Consider the following 15801-nt stretch of genomic DNA (forward strand, 5'->3'; position numbering starts at 1 on the left):
AGCCTTAGAGCCCTCATAGTCTTTGAGGGAAGACAGACAATTAAATACATGATTTAAATACAATGTGGCAAATTCTAGGATGGCAAGAACAGGGAAATAGTGTGGGTGAGCCTCTAACCTTCCCAGAGGTTTCCCGGAAGCAGCAGTTGATCAGCAAAGATCTGAAGGATGAGAGTGAGCCAGAAAATGAATCACTGGAGGGGGCAAGCAGGGGAACAGAGTGAAAGAAAAATGTTACTGGGAGAAAAAGTAGTATCCAAAGAATCTAAAGGGAAAGATGGGATTAAGGGCATAAAAGAAAACCGGTAACTATTGTGCTAAAAGCACCCTGAAGATGGAGTGAGAAAGGGAAAAAGATGACTTCGGTTTAGCACATGCTGAGTTTGAGATATTCAGGAGATGTCCACGAGGCAGGTGACTGTGTGGATCTGATGTTCAAGAAGTCGTGAGCATTAACAGGGACATGGGGATTGGCAACTACTGTGCTGACCTTCTGTGGAGGAAATAGCCTAGGACCATATTGTGGAAGGCTTATAAGGATAGTACAAGAAGTCTGGACTGGATTCTTTTTTTTTTATTTAAATTTTATTTTTGATGATTTTAACGTATTTGATTAGAGTGCAGTGCAAAGGGTCAAGGGCTAGAGGAAAGTGGGTGAGACCATTGCTTTTGCATTCTCTCTTTTTTTTGTTTTTTCATTACTGTTTAAGGGGGGCGGGGAGATATAGGAAGCCACACCCATTCTCCCAACCATCCCTGGTTCCCTGATGTGGGGCATGCTCTGAAGGTCCTGCTCGAATGGTTTTGATAATTCAACAGTTCTGAATTGCTGCCCATCCTTCCAGTCCTCTCATGTTGAAATCTGTCCCGAATCCCCTGGCTGACACAGTCCACCTGAGTCTCCATTTGCAGTTATTCATTGCCAACTCTTGGCTGCGGTTGTTGGTCAATTTCTTCTCTCCTCCATCCTCTGTTATGGTACCAGGTGTCCTCTGCAGGCTCCAGTATACTGCCATATCCTCCATGTGCATCTGGATATGCTGTCCATCTAAGCCACTGAGGAGGTCCAGCTCTGGCACATGCACTCCACAGTCAGAACTTGGAACCTGTAATTCTCTCCATACTTGCAGTTCTGAGTCCAGTGATTCAGTTGGGGGGAATCCCCAAAGATACCTCATCTGAGGTGATCCCAGACCTGATTCTTGTGTGTGCATGTCAATATAGGGTCCGGCTCAAATCTACCTACGTACACACTGGTACTTGAAATTGCTGGGTCAGTTCTGTCTCCAGTCCTATCTTCTACACAAACTAATGGGTGTTTCAATCCAGCCCAGCCTGCCAACAACACATTTGGCCCTCATGGAAACAAGTGGGAGTTGTAGCCTAATTGCAGCAACTCACAATAACCCACACCAGGCCTGAGCCCTGCCCTTGTTTCTGTGTTTGCCAGCATGTATGGCAAACTGGTCCAGTCTGTCCCACATCTCATTCTGCTCTCGTACATGTCAATGGGCATTGAAGCCTAGATCTCCCAACCAGCCTCACTTTCCAGTCCACACTGATGCTAACGGGTGCCACTCTCCATCAAGCCATGCCTACCCCTCGTCCTGGTTTCCATGCTCATCAATGATAGTTGCAGCCCATCAGAGAGGTGCCCATTATTTCCCTCATGGGCTCACTCCCACTCATGGATCTTGCATTCTCCAGGTGGTACTGCAGTTTAACTTCACAGAGTTCGTCCCCTCAAGGCACCATCTGCTAGCTGATGCTACAACAAAGCCCAATCAACCCACTCCCACTCTGGCTTTTACATGTACCAGTAGGTACAGTCTGCCCAGCCTGGCATTCCCCCAGTCCAGCTTATATGCAGGCCTATTGTAGCCCTGCCTGGCCTGGTCTGCCTCCAATCCCAGCTCTCATGCTATCCAGTGGGAATAGTTGCCCAGCAGGGGAGCCCCCCCATAGCTCCCCTACCGGGTTTGCCCACTGTCCCTTGGGTCTCACGTGTGCTGGTGGGGTGCAACAGCACAGTCTGGTGTGGCCTGCCTCACCTTGGTATTTGTCAGTGGGTGCTGCAGCTTGGCAGAGCCTGGCCCACCCCCAGTTTCAGCTCATACTGGTGGGGACTACAGCCTAGCCAGCCCAGCCAGCTCCCGGTCCCGGCCCTCATATGAACTGCCTGGCATTACGGCCTGACCTGGCATGACCCACACACCATTCTGGCTCTTGGATTTACCAGTAGGTGATATGAACTGGTCCAGCCTGGCTCGCCCCAGACCTGAAGCAAAGGTAAGGCCATCAGTGCCATAACCTGGCCTTGTCTGGGCTGCACCCTGTCTTGGTTCTTGCACTCACCTGCAGGGACTATGCCCTGACAGAGGAGTTCCCCAGGCTCCTCTATCAAAACCTCTCCCAATGCCAGATCTCGCGCACACTGGTGGGTCCATGGGCCAGTCCTACTTAGTCCACCTCCTGTCCTAGCAGAAACAGTGGCCTCTCCTGACCAGTCCTCATTCTTTTTGGTTCTTACTGTAGGATGCTACAGCCCAGCCACGCCTAGTCCACACCCAGACACAGCTCATGCATGGCTCAGCAGGAGCAGAAACCTGGCCCGGCCTATCCTACACCCACCCTGGTTCTCATGAGCACCAGTGGGTGCTGGAGTCTAGCCCAGTCCAGCCTACCCCAGACCCAGTCCACATTAATGCCAAAACATTTTGAAGCAATGTCTGAGTCTGGACCGGATTCTACTGGCAGTGTGTTTGAACAAGAGGTTTTGAAGAGATATTGACAGTTCAAGCTGTGCTCTAGAGATTGGGTGGGACGTGTGCAACAGAGGCTTGGAAAGAAGCGGAGGAAGTAGCCCGTGGAAGAAATTACCAAGCAGATGGAGCCAGAGGCCCATGAGAGGAGTACCAATCCAGCACACTCAACAGTCCTTGGCAACCTGCTCAATATATCAGCGTGACGTACTAGTAGACACGGATTGCTGTGCTGGAACTGGCTCATACCAGCATTGATTTTCTTTTTCTCTCTTTATTAAAAAAATTTTTTATTGGAAAGGCAGATATACGGAGAAGAGGAGAGAGAGAGAGAGAGAGAGAAAGATCTTCTGTGCATTGATTCACTCTCCAAGCAGCTGCAACGGCCGGAGTGCGCCAATCCAAAGCCAGGAGCCAGGAGCCTCCTCCAGATCTCCCATGCAGGTACAGTGTCCCAAGGCTTTGGGCCGTCCTCGACTGTTTTCCCAGGCCACAAGCGGGGAGCTGGATGGGAAGTGGAGCAGCCGGGACTAGAACCGGCGCTCATATAGGATCCGGCGAGTTCAAGGAGAGGACTTTAGCCGCTAGGCCATGGCACTGGGCCCTAATTATGCTTCTTATATCTGTGCTATGGACATACTGTGTAAGAGTGTGCTATATCAGGGGCCTGTGCCATGGCTTCTAGGCTAAGCTTCTGCCTGTTAGCACCACGATCCCATTTGGATGATGGCTTGTGTCCCAACTGGCCCACCCTCAATCCAGCTCCATGCTTATGGCCTAGGAAAGCAGCAGATGAGCTTGAGTCCCTGAGCTTGAGTCCCTGAGCTTGAGTCCCTGCACTCGCATGGGAGACCGGAAGAAATTCCTGGCTCCCAGATTCAGATTGCCTCAGCTCTGGCTGCTGCAGCCATTGAGGCAGTCAAGCAGCAGATGGAAGACCTCTCTCTTTGTCTCTCCCCTCTCTGTAAAATCTACCTTTCAAATAAAAATAAACGAATCTTTTATGACAAAAAGCAATCAACAGAACCAAGCCAAGTCCCGATTTGTAGTGCTTGTCAATTTCTGTGGCTGATTTCAAGCTACAAAAATGATACCTCTGTGCCCAACACGATGGCTCAATTTTCTAACCCTCCTTCAAGCACTAATATCCCATATGGGTGCCGGTTTATGTCCCGGCGGTTCCATTTCCCTCCCAGCTTCCTGCTTGTGGTCTGAGAAGGCAGTAGAGGACAGCCCAATGCTTTGGGACTCTGTACCCGCATGGGAGACCTGGAAGAAGCTCCTGGTTTTGGATCAGTTCACTTGTGGCCGTTGAGGCCATTTGCGGAGTGAGCCAGAGGATGAACAATCTTTCTCTGTATATATCCTTCTCTCTTTAAAACCTGATCTGCCTTTCCAAAAAAATAAAAATTAAAAAAAAAATCTTTTAAAAAGTGATACCGGGGCCCAACGTGGTAGCCTCATGGCTAAATCCTCTCCTTGCATGGGCCAGGATCCCATATGGGTGCCAGTTCATATCCCAGCTGCTCCACTTCCCATCCAGCTCCCTGCTTGTGGCCTGGGGAAGCAGCAGAGGACGGTCCAAAGCCTTGGGACCCTGCACCTGTGTTGGAGATTTGGAGGAAGTTCCTGGCTCCTGGTTTCAGATCGGCGCAGCTCAGTTGTTGCGGCCACTTACGGAGTGAACCAGCAGATGCAAGGAAGATCTTTCTCTTTCTCTATCATTCTACCTGTAAATCTGACTTCCCAATGTTAAAATAATGAAATATTTTGAAAAAAATGATACCACTGAGCATGTTGTCTGAAAGAACTGCACATGGCACACTCTTAAAAATTACATTTATTTATTTATATTGGAAAGGCAGATATACAGAAAGAAGGGACACAAAGAGAAAGATCTGTTTTCTGGTTCACTCCGCAAGTGGCCACAAGGGCTGAAGCTGAGCTGAGCCAGGAGCCAGGAGCTTCTTTTGGGTCACTCCTATGGTGTCAGGGTCCTAAGGCTTTGGGCCGTCCTTAATTGCTTTCCCAGGTCACAAGCAGGAGCTGAATGGGAAGTGGAGCAGCTGGGATATGAGATATGAACTGGTACCAATATGGTATCCCAGCACATGAAAGGCAAGGATTAGCCACTAGGCTATCGCACTGGGCCCATCAAAGTTTTGTTTTGTATAAACGAAGTTTTAGAAAAAACTTTTAAAAAGATTTAAGAAAAAATAGTCAAGTTACACTGATTTGAGTTACAATTGCTTTGCTTTATGATGTTATGAAAGTGATATGCATCAAGTAGTAACTATGCTTTCAGCTCTTGGGTTACCTATACATGCTACGATACTGTCCTGTTATGTAGCTTCCAGCCAACCGTATGATCGCAGTGGCAGAGAACTGACACTCCACGATGTACCCTGCTGTGCTACTTGGTAGGTTAGCTATGGCAAATGGACTTTTACTTACAGAGTTACTTTCAACTCTAGATGGGTTTCTCAGGATGTAATCTCATCATGAAACAGCCGTCCGTAAATAAGGCAAAATGTTAGCAATGACTGAATTTAGCCATTGTGTGTATTCGGTGATCATTGTACTATTGTTTTGTCACGGTTCCTGTGAATGTTCATAGCACAAATCCCATAAGTAAAATGAAGAGGAGTTGCAAAGAGCTGGACGGGAGAGTGCCATCTGTGTTTGGAAATCAGCAAGGTCTCTGCAGCTGGAACAATCTGAGCCAGGCAGGAGCAGCAGATGCCATTGGCAGCCAGGCTGTGAGGGCCACTGTGTCCTTGTGATGATTGTGGCTTTTAGTCTGAGTAAGTACATAGGAGCCATTCAGTAGGTCAGAGTGGCCTGATCTGATTTCCACATTATGTAACTTTTTTTTTTTAATATATGCATTTACTTGTTTGGGAGAATTACAGAGAGGGACAGAGAAAGCTCTTCAATCTGCTGGTTCACTTTCCAAATGGTCTCAGTAACCAGCGCTGGCCAGGCTGATACCAGGAGCCCAGAGCTTCTTCCGGGTCTCCCATGTGGGTTCAAGGGCCCAAGAACCCGGGGCATCCATCATTGCTTTCCCTGGCCACAAGCAGGGCACTGGATGTTTAGTGGGGCAACCGAGATATGAACTGGTGTCCAACAGCACCTTTACCTGTATGCCACAATACAAGCCCTCTCCCCTTTAAGATTTAGTTTATTTATTTTTTCAATAGCAGAATCAGATATACAGAGAGGAGGAGAGACAGAGAAGAAGATCTTCAGTCCGATGATTCACCTTCCCAAGCGGCTGCAATAGCTGGAGCTGAGCCAATCCGAAGCCAGGAGCCAGGAGTCTCTTCCAGGTCTCCCATGTGGGTGCAGGGTCCCAAGGCTTTGGGCTGTCCTCTGCTGCTTTCCCAGGCCACAAGCAGGGAGCTGGATGGGAAGCAGGGCTACCGGGATACGAGTTATTGCTCATATAGCATGCCGGTGCATGCAAGGCGAGGCGTTTGCCTCTGAGCTACTTGCTGCCCCCACCCCCTTTAATTTTTTAAATCTTATTTTCACTTCATTGGAAAGGCAAGTATATATGCTTTTTATTTTTTTAATTATTTTATTGGAAATTCAGATTTATAGATGGAAGGAGAGAGAGGTCTTCCATTTGCTGATTCACTTGCCAAAAGGCCACAACAGGTGGAGCTGAGTTGATCCGAAACCAGGAGCCAGGAATTTCATCTGGGTGTCCCACGCAAGTACAGGGTCCCAAGGCTTTAGGCTGTCCTTTACTGCTTCCCCAGACCACAAGCAAGGAGTTAGATGGGAAGTGGAGTTTCTGGGATATGAACTAGCACCCATATCGGATCTTCGTCGTGTGCAAGGCAAAGACTTTAACCACTAGGCTACTGCACTGGGCCCTATACATGCTTTTCAAAAATCAAATTTGCTTATTTGAAAGAGAGAGAGACTAACCATTCACCTCCTGGTTCACTCCCTCTGACAACCTCAAGTTGAGCCAGGATGAAATCAGGAACCTGAACTCCATCTTGTTCTCTTATGTGGATGGCAGGCATCCAAGCCCTTGGGCCACCTTCTGCTGCTTTCCCGGGCTCATGGGCTACAGAGCATTTGAATTGGCACTCCAGTATAGGATGCTGATATCACAAGTACCCATGTAACCTGCTGCCAGAACACCAGCCTCCAAGAGATTCACTGCTTCATTCCCTGAATTCCTAACAGCTTGGATAGGTTGTAGCTGGAACCATGAAACAGCACACGGATCATCTTGAGTTTAGAGATCCAGGCATCCCAAGCAGCAGCCCGAGTTACTATCCCAAATGCCTAACTCTCAAAAAAACCTTGAAGCAAACACGCTCTGGACCCATCTCTTTACTAGTTATCAGTAAAATCGAATTTATTGTAACAATAGGAGGAAGCTTATACAGACTAAATGACATGGGACAGGGGATAGGTTATTCCCTATCTAGTTTTGCACAGACAACATAGAATTTGAATATTAAAAACCAAAATGACTGCAAGTTATAAAAAAATACTACATAAGTCCTATTTGTATTTGTTCTATTCAAAGTCGTGGTGTGTTGTGTTCCTGACTGGGTGATGCTTAGTCTGTCCAATCCATTAAGATTCTGCTTTGCTTCAGTTTTTTTTTTTTTTTTCATCTCAGGACCATTTGTGTGCTTCCCTAATGAGATGTTCTCCAAGGTACTCTTTGGCCCCAAGATTTGAAAGGCAGAGTGAGAGATTTTCCATTCACTAGTTCACTCCCCAAACAATTGGGGTTATTCCAGGCAGAAACCAGGAACAGAGATCTGGGAGAATACAGGCCTCAGAAATTGAACCATCTGCTGATGCCTTTGCAGGTGCTCAACAGCTGGGACCAGAGCCAGTACTAATGTGGGATGCTGATATCACAGGTGGCAGCTTAATCATCCTGTGGCATGATGCCAGCCCAAACTCAAAAACCCAGAACTCCAACTGTAAGCAACTGCCTAAGTTACCTTGTACCTAGGCAAGTGCTACACCGCAAGAAGAAAAGCAGCCAGTAGCAGGCAGGTATTCTGGGCCTGGTTAATGCTAAATGTGTGTTAACTATACCAGTGTGTTGGCATAGTTGTTTATTCTTTCTTTCTTTTTTAAAGATTTATTTATTTTATTACAAAGTCAGATATACAGAGAGGAGGAGAGACAGAGAGGAAGATCTTCCGTCCAATGATTCACTCCTCAAGTGAGCGCAATGGCCGGTACTGCGCCGATTCGAAGCCGGGAACCAGGAACCTCTTCCGGATCTCCCACGTGGGTGCAGGGTCCCAAAGCATTGGGCCATCCTCGACTGCTTTCCTAGGCCACAAGCAGGGAGCTGGATGGGAAATGGAGCTGCCGAGATTAGAACCAGTGCCCATATGGGATCCCAGGGTGTTCAAAGTGAGAACTTTAGCCGCTAGGCCACGCCCCCAGGCCCTCTTTCTTTATTTTTTAAAGATAAATGGGAAAGACATGGAACTCCCAGCCGGGACATGCCACACTGGCCCCCAAGTGGGGTACCTGCACATTGTCCTGGGGAAGGGATCAGGGGATGTTTTGGAGTAAGGGTGGCTGAGGGCATGTTTGACAGGGCAGAAATGACTTCTGGGGTCTTCTTTGGACCAGCTTACTATACTTGTAGGTAGGTAAGGGAGCTAAGACAGAGTGCTTTAGAGGAGGGGCACCCACCAAGTGAGAGCTCAGATTGTGGCTGGGCCATGCCAGCCTGGATCGAAGCATACATCAGCTGTTCAAGACCCAATGCTCTGAACAGGCCTGGTAGGGGAACTCTAGGGACTACCCTGTTCAGCTGCAGCTCCCATTGGTGAGTGCAAGAGCCAGAGTTGTGGGCTGCGGGTGGAGCAGGCTGGGCAAGGCTGCAGTACCCACTGGTACAAATGTGGGCTGGGTCTGGGGATGGCCCAAACTGAGTTGAGCTCCAGCACCCACTGGTGCTCACACAGAATGGGTGTGGGACAGGCCAGGCTAAGCTGTGGCACCTGCTGATCACAGAAGAACCAGTCTGGGATTGGGTCAGTCAGGCTAGGCTGCAGGCCACTTGGCCTAGGCCATAGTACCCTCCAGTGAGTGCAAGCAAGGACTACGGGTCAGTTATGTCAGTCTAGGCAGCAGCACCTGCTGGCACACACAAGATCCATTGCTAGGAGTGGGCCTGGTAGGAAAACATGAGGAATTCCCCTACTTAGGCATAGCTCTACCTAGTGAGTTCAAGAGCTGGGCTTGGGAACTAGATTAGGATGGACTAGACTAGGCTAGACTAGACTGGGCTGCAGCACCTGTTGGCGTTATGTTGTGAGCTTGATGTGGGAGCTGGCTGGGGAGGGTCAGTGCACACACTGGCACTTGTGTACACTTGGCACAGAGGATGTGGCACAGGCCAGGCATTGTTGGACTGCAATACCCATCAGTTCACTTGAGGGCTGGCAGCGAGCCAGCCTGGGCTACGCTGCTGCTCCTGCCATTAGGAGCTGGGACAGGAGGTGGGCTAGTCTAAGACAAGCTGGAGGACCTACTGGTGAATGAAGAAACTTGGGGTAGTCCATCTCAGCGTGGGCTGCAGCACCTGCTGGCACAGGAAGACCCAGGGCTGGGAACCTTGACTCAATTGCTGAGCTGCTTTCTTGCGTTGCTGAGCTTGAAAGCAGGGAGTAGGGGTTTGCCAGGCTGGGCTGGGATACTGTACCCACTGGCATGCACCAGGAGCCCAGATGTGTGTGGGTCAGCTGTATTAGGCCACAGCAATAGCTGGGCAAGTGCTGGCACTAGGTACAAGTCATATCAGGATAGACCACAGTCCCCCTCTGGCAGGTGCAAGATCCAGGGCTGGGAACATGACTGGCAGGGAACTATGGGCACTCCCCTGCTCTGCTGTGGCTATTCCTGGGGAGCATCAAGAACCAGGGCTGGGGATGGGCCAGGGTGGACAAGGTAGAATACTGTCAACATAAGGGCTGGGTAGGGCTGAACTAAGTCCACAGGTGTGCCAGAGGGGATTTAGGGTAGACCCAGATAGGCCACTGTAGAAGCCAATATGGACAAAAACCCGGGATAAGGGTTACTTGGACTTACCCCAACTAGGCTGCTGCATTCCGAGGACCAGTTCTATTACAGGGTGGCTGGGCTGGGACACAGTACCTGCCAATTAGTGTGACATACAGGGCTGAGGTAGAACTAAGCTATATGCATAGGAATGTGTTGGCTGATACAAGTGACAGATGACACCCAACACTACTGGCTGTGGGATCTGTCCACCAGCAGTCCTTCATAGGCACGTATCCCTCTATGTAAACATCACAAATATTAAAGGTAGTGGGAGCAGGTTATGTGGCCCAGAAATTAGGATGCTGACGTGACAGATTCACATTGGGTTACAGGTTCCTGGCTTCAGCCCAACTGGGGATGTATAGCAGATGAGAGCTGTCAATAAAACCCTCCCCCCCAAAACTACATTCCCACGACATTCATATTCTAGCATTTTTTTTTCTGATCCTTAGCTAAAAATTTAAATTCTCTACCCATGGCACTGGCATGAATCCCTACTGCTCCCTTTCAATGATCTGAGAAAAGGGCAGAAGATGACCCAAGCTTTTGGGCCGCTGTACCCACTTGGGGAGATGTGGAACAGACCTCCCACTTGCAAGTAAAATAAATAAACCTTAATTACAGACTGGAGATCATTCAATCTCAGCTGTTCTTCAAAGGCACCATTTCCATTATTTCTGACCTAACCTCTCACCAGAACTGGTAGAGCCCCAGCAGGAATCACTTTGCAATTATCTAGCAAGCCAATTTTCATATCCCTAGTGGATTTGGCCAACACATTGTTCTTCCTTGCCCCTGGGCTCCCAGGTTCCACTGTTCAAGCCCTAGCCATGCCATGATTGTCAGTGGGAAAGCCAGAAAAACCTGATGGGGCCAAATCTGGACCTAGGAGACCCCTGGGCATGCTCCTCTTTAGAATCTGGTGTGCTCTGCCCCACCACTGCCTTTGACCAACCTTAACACGGGAAGGGAAGGGTTACAGAGATGGACCAAGCCGACTCAATCACTTGCAGTGTTAAAATGCAAAGAAACTGCCACAACAAATGCCAATTCATCACACCATGTGTTTAATTAAGCCCTGCACAAAGGCTTCTTTTTAAAAAACATTTCATCTAGAGATTTTTTTCATCCACTGCTCTGCTTGGCAGCCAGTCTCTTGTCTCTCTCTTCAGCAATGGTGAGGCGGATTCCCTTCCCTCGGGGAAGAGAAATCCATGGTTTATTGCCCTGGAAAAGAAAACAAGGAGTTTGAAAATCTGCTATGCATCAACTCCCTTAGTAGCCAGTCACAAGATTCCAGTAATCAAAAGTACTCACTGCTTACTGGGACCAATATTAAAACACTTTACCCACAGGGAGATGCAAGTAACACCTTTAAAAAGTATACTGTGTGGGCCCGCGCGATAATGTAATGGCTAATGTCCTCGCCTTGAACGTGCCGGGATCCCATATGGGCACCGGTTCTAATCCTGGCAGCTCCACTACCCATCCAGCTCCCTGCCTGCGGCCTGGGAAAGCAGGGACGGCCCAAAGCCTTAGGACCCTGCAGTGTGGGAAACCCAGAAGAACTCCTGATTAGCACAGCACTGGCCGTTGTGGTCACTTGGGGAGTGAATCATTGGACAGATCATCTTCCTCTCTGTCTCTCCTCCTCTCTGTATATCTGACTTTGTAATAAAAATAAATCTTAAAAAAAAAAAAGGTACACTGTGCATATGGCACAGGTACAGAGCATTTGTTGAAATAAGTCAAAGTTAAGTACTGCCTAAGGCTGGCTCATTTCCAAGAAAACACAGCCACAAACAATTTAAAAAGGTACCTGTAAGTTCTATTCATTCCATTACTGCCACTTCCAACCAACCAAAGCAAACAAAACTCCCCACTGATTTTTTGACGCTGAAAAAGTCCAGCCCTGCATGATCCCCATCCTTTAAAAGGCTTCATGCTAGTTTTAGTCAACTGGGATCTCAGGTGCTGTACCCCCAGCTGTCTGCATTTATGTTTCCCTAGAAACCAGAGAAAGAAATCACTTACTTTTCCAATAACAAAAATGTTGGAGAGCCGAGTGGCAAAACTGTTGCCATTAGCATCTTTAACATGCACCACATCAAAAGAGCCAGGATGTCTCTCTCTGTTGGTGATCACACCAATTCTCCCAAGGTTGGCACCCCCAGTCACCATGCACAGATTACCTAGACAAAAGGAAAAAAACCATATCAAGCAAGGAACCAAGCCTGTTAATAATCCAAAGTTTCAACATTCTCCTGACTTTACTACTCCACAGGATTTGTTATTGAACTAGAACTTGGGCCGTATTTTTGTTCCATCTCATTTATGTACAACCAAGATGAACTCCAGCCCATCTACCCTGGGAAGTCAAGTTACTGACCAACTTCAAGGAATGAAGCATTATCTGGAAGCAAAATAAACAAAAATTTACCAGTGTCAAACTTGATGAAATCGGTAATCTTGCCAGTTTCCAGATCAATCTGAATGGTATCATTCACTTTGATTAGGGGATCAGGATAGCGAATCGTACGAGCATCATGAGTCACCAGATGAGGGATTCCTTTTGTGCCCACGAAGATCTTCCTCACTTTGCACAATTTGTACTGCAGACAAACACAAGGACTACTCAGTCTACCTCATGTGCACGGTATCCCCAGTCACTGCCTTGAAAACGCAATTGGCAGTTCAAGGCAATAATCTACACAGGACCCACAAGTTTCCTCAATTATAGCATACTGAACTATGACCGTGACTTTGGATCAGTTGGCTAACCCTCCTCCCTACAAGCGCCAGCATTGCAGGTTCCAGTCCTAGCTCTCTTGACTGTGGCCTAGAAAAAACTGCAAAGGATGGTTCTGTCCTCGGGACCTGCATGGGAGACCCAAAAGAAGCCCCTGGCTTCGGATTGGCTCAGCTCCAGCCATTGCGGCCATTTGTGGAGTAAACCAGCGAATTGAACATTTGTCTCTCCTCTCACTTAAAAAATCCATTCACAAGTGTCAGACACCGTCCTTTCTGTAGGCTAGTGTTAACATTCATCTTCCTTCCAGCGCTAACATCACCAAGGCATTGAAGAGCCCACATCTTGCCCAATTGCCGGACTAAACTGCTGATCTAATCGCCACCACCATCATCCCCCTCCAATATTTTAGCCTTTCCTCCAACATTCTGCAATGTTTCCTAACAGGTCTCTTATCTTAATGGGCCCTTCTGTATCACAACTGAGTTTAGCCTTACAAATTGCAACTGTATTGCCAGCTTATCTAATCAACAAATATTCCACATTTTGGATTTTAGAAATACTTAAAGTAAATCAGATAACCACAGATTTCACTAGACATGCCCTCCAGCCCGCACAAGCTGGAGCATCACCCAATTGAATTAACCTTCATTTATAGCCAGTAATTCAAGAAGCCCGAAACTTTTGTGAAAACCATTCACAGAAAAGCAGATTAAAAAAGAATCAAAGACTAATCTTCTTTGAGTTTTCTTCAACTACCGCCTCCAGGATCAGTCACTTTTTCCTCCCCCAGGTAAAGCTAGGCCCACAAAGAGCACATTGCAAAGGGCCGACCAAGACCAGCTTTCAAGCCAATCTTACTTAACCAGCAGGTATTTATGCCACGAGAGACGTTAACTTCAACAACTACCACCAGGACTTTAAATGCCAGCAGAGTCACAGTATTTCCAGTAATTTACAACCAAATTTAATGGGCCTGCTCCCAATAACTCACCTTGGCTTCCTCAGGAGTAATACGATGCACAGCAAAGCGACCCTTGGTGTCATAGATCAGACGGAAATTCTCTCCTGTCTTGTCAATGCTGATGACATCTGATATCAAGCAATAAGTAAGGTTAATATGGTTACCTCTCAACAATTCCACACTGAACATCACGCACCCAGGAACCCGCAAGACAGCCCCATGTGCTTCCCATCTCAAAAAGGATCGTTTTCTAAGATTTTTGTCTACACTGCACTGAAAAATTTAAAGTGCACTCAAATCTTTATTCCCCAGATCTAACTGCCAAGAAATGGGAAATGTCCACCACTATTCAAACAAACCAGCTACCCTCTTGGAAATGCCTACAACTAACCACTTACCCATGAAACCAGCAGGATAAGTTATATCAGTTCGGACTTTCCCATCAATCTTAATAAACCGCTGCATGCAAATTTTCTTAACTTCATCCCCTGTCAGTGCATACTTAAGCCTGTTCCTTAGGAAAATGATGAGAGGGAGACATTCCCTCAGCTTGTGGGGACCGGTGGATGGGCGAGGAGCCTGGAAAAGTACAAACCATGGTTTTCATGTTGGAATTCATTTATGCACCAAAAGCTGCCACCTGGTCCAGACAGCACACTTCCGGACTGTCCTTTGGCCCACCACTTGAGTATTCAGTGGACCGCATTCCCCCCTCCCAAAAGGCCCGTGGTAACATTTAAGATCTTTGTTCACGTTAAGTGTGATATGTAGCTAGAAAATAGAGGACTTTACAAAAAAAAAAAAAGAAAGAAAATAGAGGACTTAGAAAGCCAGGAATAGACAGTACCCTTGCTACTGGACAAAAGTACAACCGACACGTGAGCAACTGCGTAAAACAAGACCCCTAGATACTTACAAAAACTCCGGTCAATTTATCCAGCATCCAATGCTTTGGAGCTGCTACGCGCTTAAGGTGCTTCTTGGGACCACGAGCCTGAAATGAAGTTCAGACCACCATGCTGTTACATGTGCTTTCACCAAGAACAGTTCTTAAAAAAAAAAAATAAAATCCAGCGAGTAACCTTCCCAAACCGCCAACTTCCTCCTCAGTAGAAAAGCAACAAGGTTAAAAGCACAGCGGGGGAGGGGGGAAAGCAGCAACATGGTATCTAACAAGTGCTAACCATATGTAACTGCAGCCAGCCTTCTCCGGATAGACAATGTTACTGTGCCTTATTTCAGAACCGTGTGAGCTAACTTCCTTGTTACTGTGTAACAAGTCGGTAACCCGGCAGGTGAAGGGGTCAGGAATCGTAGCAGACACCTGCAGACTACAAAAAGATAGAGCCCGCATCTGTGCTACCTGGCATTCTTTGCAATTAGCACCAGCCGGTTTTCGCGTGCTCCAGACTAAATGTTATCTCCGGGCAATCACGTGTGCTGCTCCCGCCTCATATACGCAAGCAAATGGCTAACGCCAGATCTTACTTTCAAAAACGGAAGAAGGTTTCTTTAATACTGCTCTCACATAAAGGCCGTGCCCCCCCAAAAAATAAAATGACAAAGAAAACTCTTGCCCGCCAAGCGTACGCAGCACACTCTTCAGCCCGCCCGTAAGCCCGGACTCTCCGTCCACGCCCAGCCCCAAAATAAGGCAGTTTCTCTCGGCACTGGAGAATACGAGGCCGGATCATCAGAGACCAAGGCCTTACAGTCCCGATCCCGGATCACTCTTCGCCCGCGCACTGGAGACCTCCCCACCACCCCTGGAGGCTCCGCTCCTTTGGTCTCCACCAGACCATCCACTACAGGAACTCCGATGACCCGGATCGCCCATGCCCATAAAGGATGGAGGACGATGCGTCCCGGGAGCTCCAGAAGCCCCAGCCTTACCATGGCTGCGCTGCAAACGGAAAGAGGCCAGCCTTCTTCCGGCAAGCAAAGAAATTAGGCTCGGAGGCTGCGCGCGCCGGAGTTTTGGAAAGCTCCGCCCACGACCGTCCTTTTCTGGTGATCCTGGACTCCATCTTGCCACCTGCTGGTGGGAGGTCAGAGACCTCGAGCTGGGAAACGGCTGCGGAAAGATAGCAGTTCGCCCCTCCTCTTTTCTCGCCCTCGCTCCTCCTACTTTGGCTGACAACAGCCAGTTTTCTTTGAATCTGTGCTGGAAGCTGGGAGTCTCAGATGGGCTAGATGAGATCCCTGTCTTCTAGGAGCGCAAATGTACTGTATTGGTTATATAATCATTTGCCCCT

At 48.0% G+C, this 15801-nt stretch overlaps 1 protein-coding gene across 1 annotated transcript; it reads right to left on the reverse strand.

The window, feature by feature from the left end:
• Positions 1 to 10877: 10877 nt before the first annotated feature.
• Positions 10878 to 15524, reverse strand: RPS4X (ribosomal protein S4 X-linked). Its single transcript, XM_040999745.1, has 7 exons — positions 15440 to 15524; positions 14463 to 14540; positions 13945 to 14125; positions 13577 to 13674; positions 12274 to 12445; positions 11868 to 12025; positions 10878 to 11060 (listed from the first exon to the last, which is right to left on the reverse strand). Exons 1-7 carry the CDS (start codon positions 15440 to 15442, stop codon positions 10959 to 10961), a joined length of 792 nt encoding a protein of 263 aa, XP_040855679.1. The 5' UTR covers positions 15443 to 15524; the 3' UTR covers positions 10878 to 10958.
• Between the last annotated feature and the right edge of the window lie 277 nt (positions 15525 to 15801).

The sequence above is a fragment of the Ochotona curzoniae genome, unplaced genomic scaffold (genome assembly GCF_017591425.1).
Source record: "Ochotona curzoniae isolate NIBS_2020 unplaced genomic scaffold, NIBS_Ocur_1.0 scaffold_1852, whole genome shotgun sequence".
NCBI classification, from domain to species: domain Eukaryota; kingdom Metazoa; phylum Chordata; class Mammalia; order Lagomorpha; family Ochotonidae; genus Ochotona; species Ochotona curzoniae.

What these genes read in the sequence shown, in the direction of transcription:
- RPS4X (XM_040999745.1), bottom strand. An exon ending in ATAAATTGACCGGAGTTTTT is followed by an intron (nt 14,126 to 14,462) that starts GTAAGTATCTAG and finishes GTACTTTTCCAG; the next exon opens with GCTCCTCGCCCATCCACCGG. An exon ending in TTACTCCTGAGGAAGCCAAG is followed by an intron (nt 12,446 to 13,576) that starts GTGAGTTATTGG and finishes GTTTGTCTGCAG; the next exon opens with TACAAATTGTGCAAAGTGAG.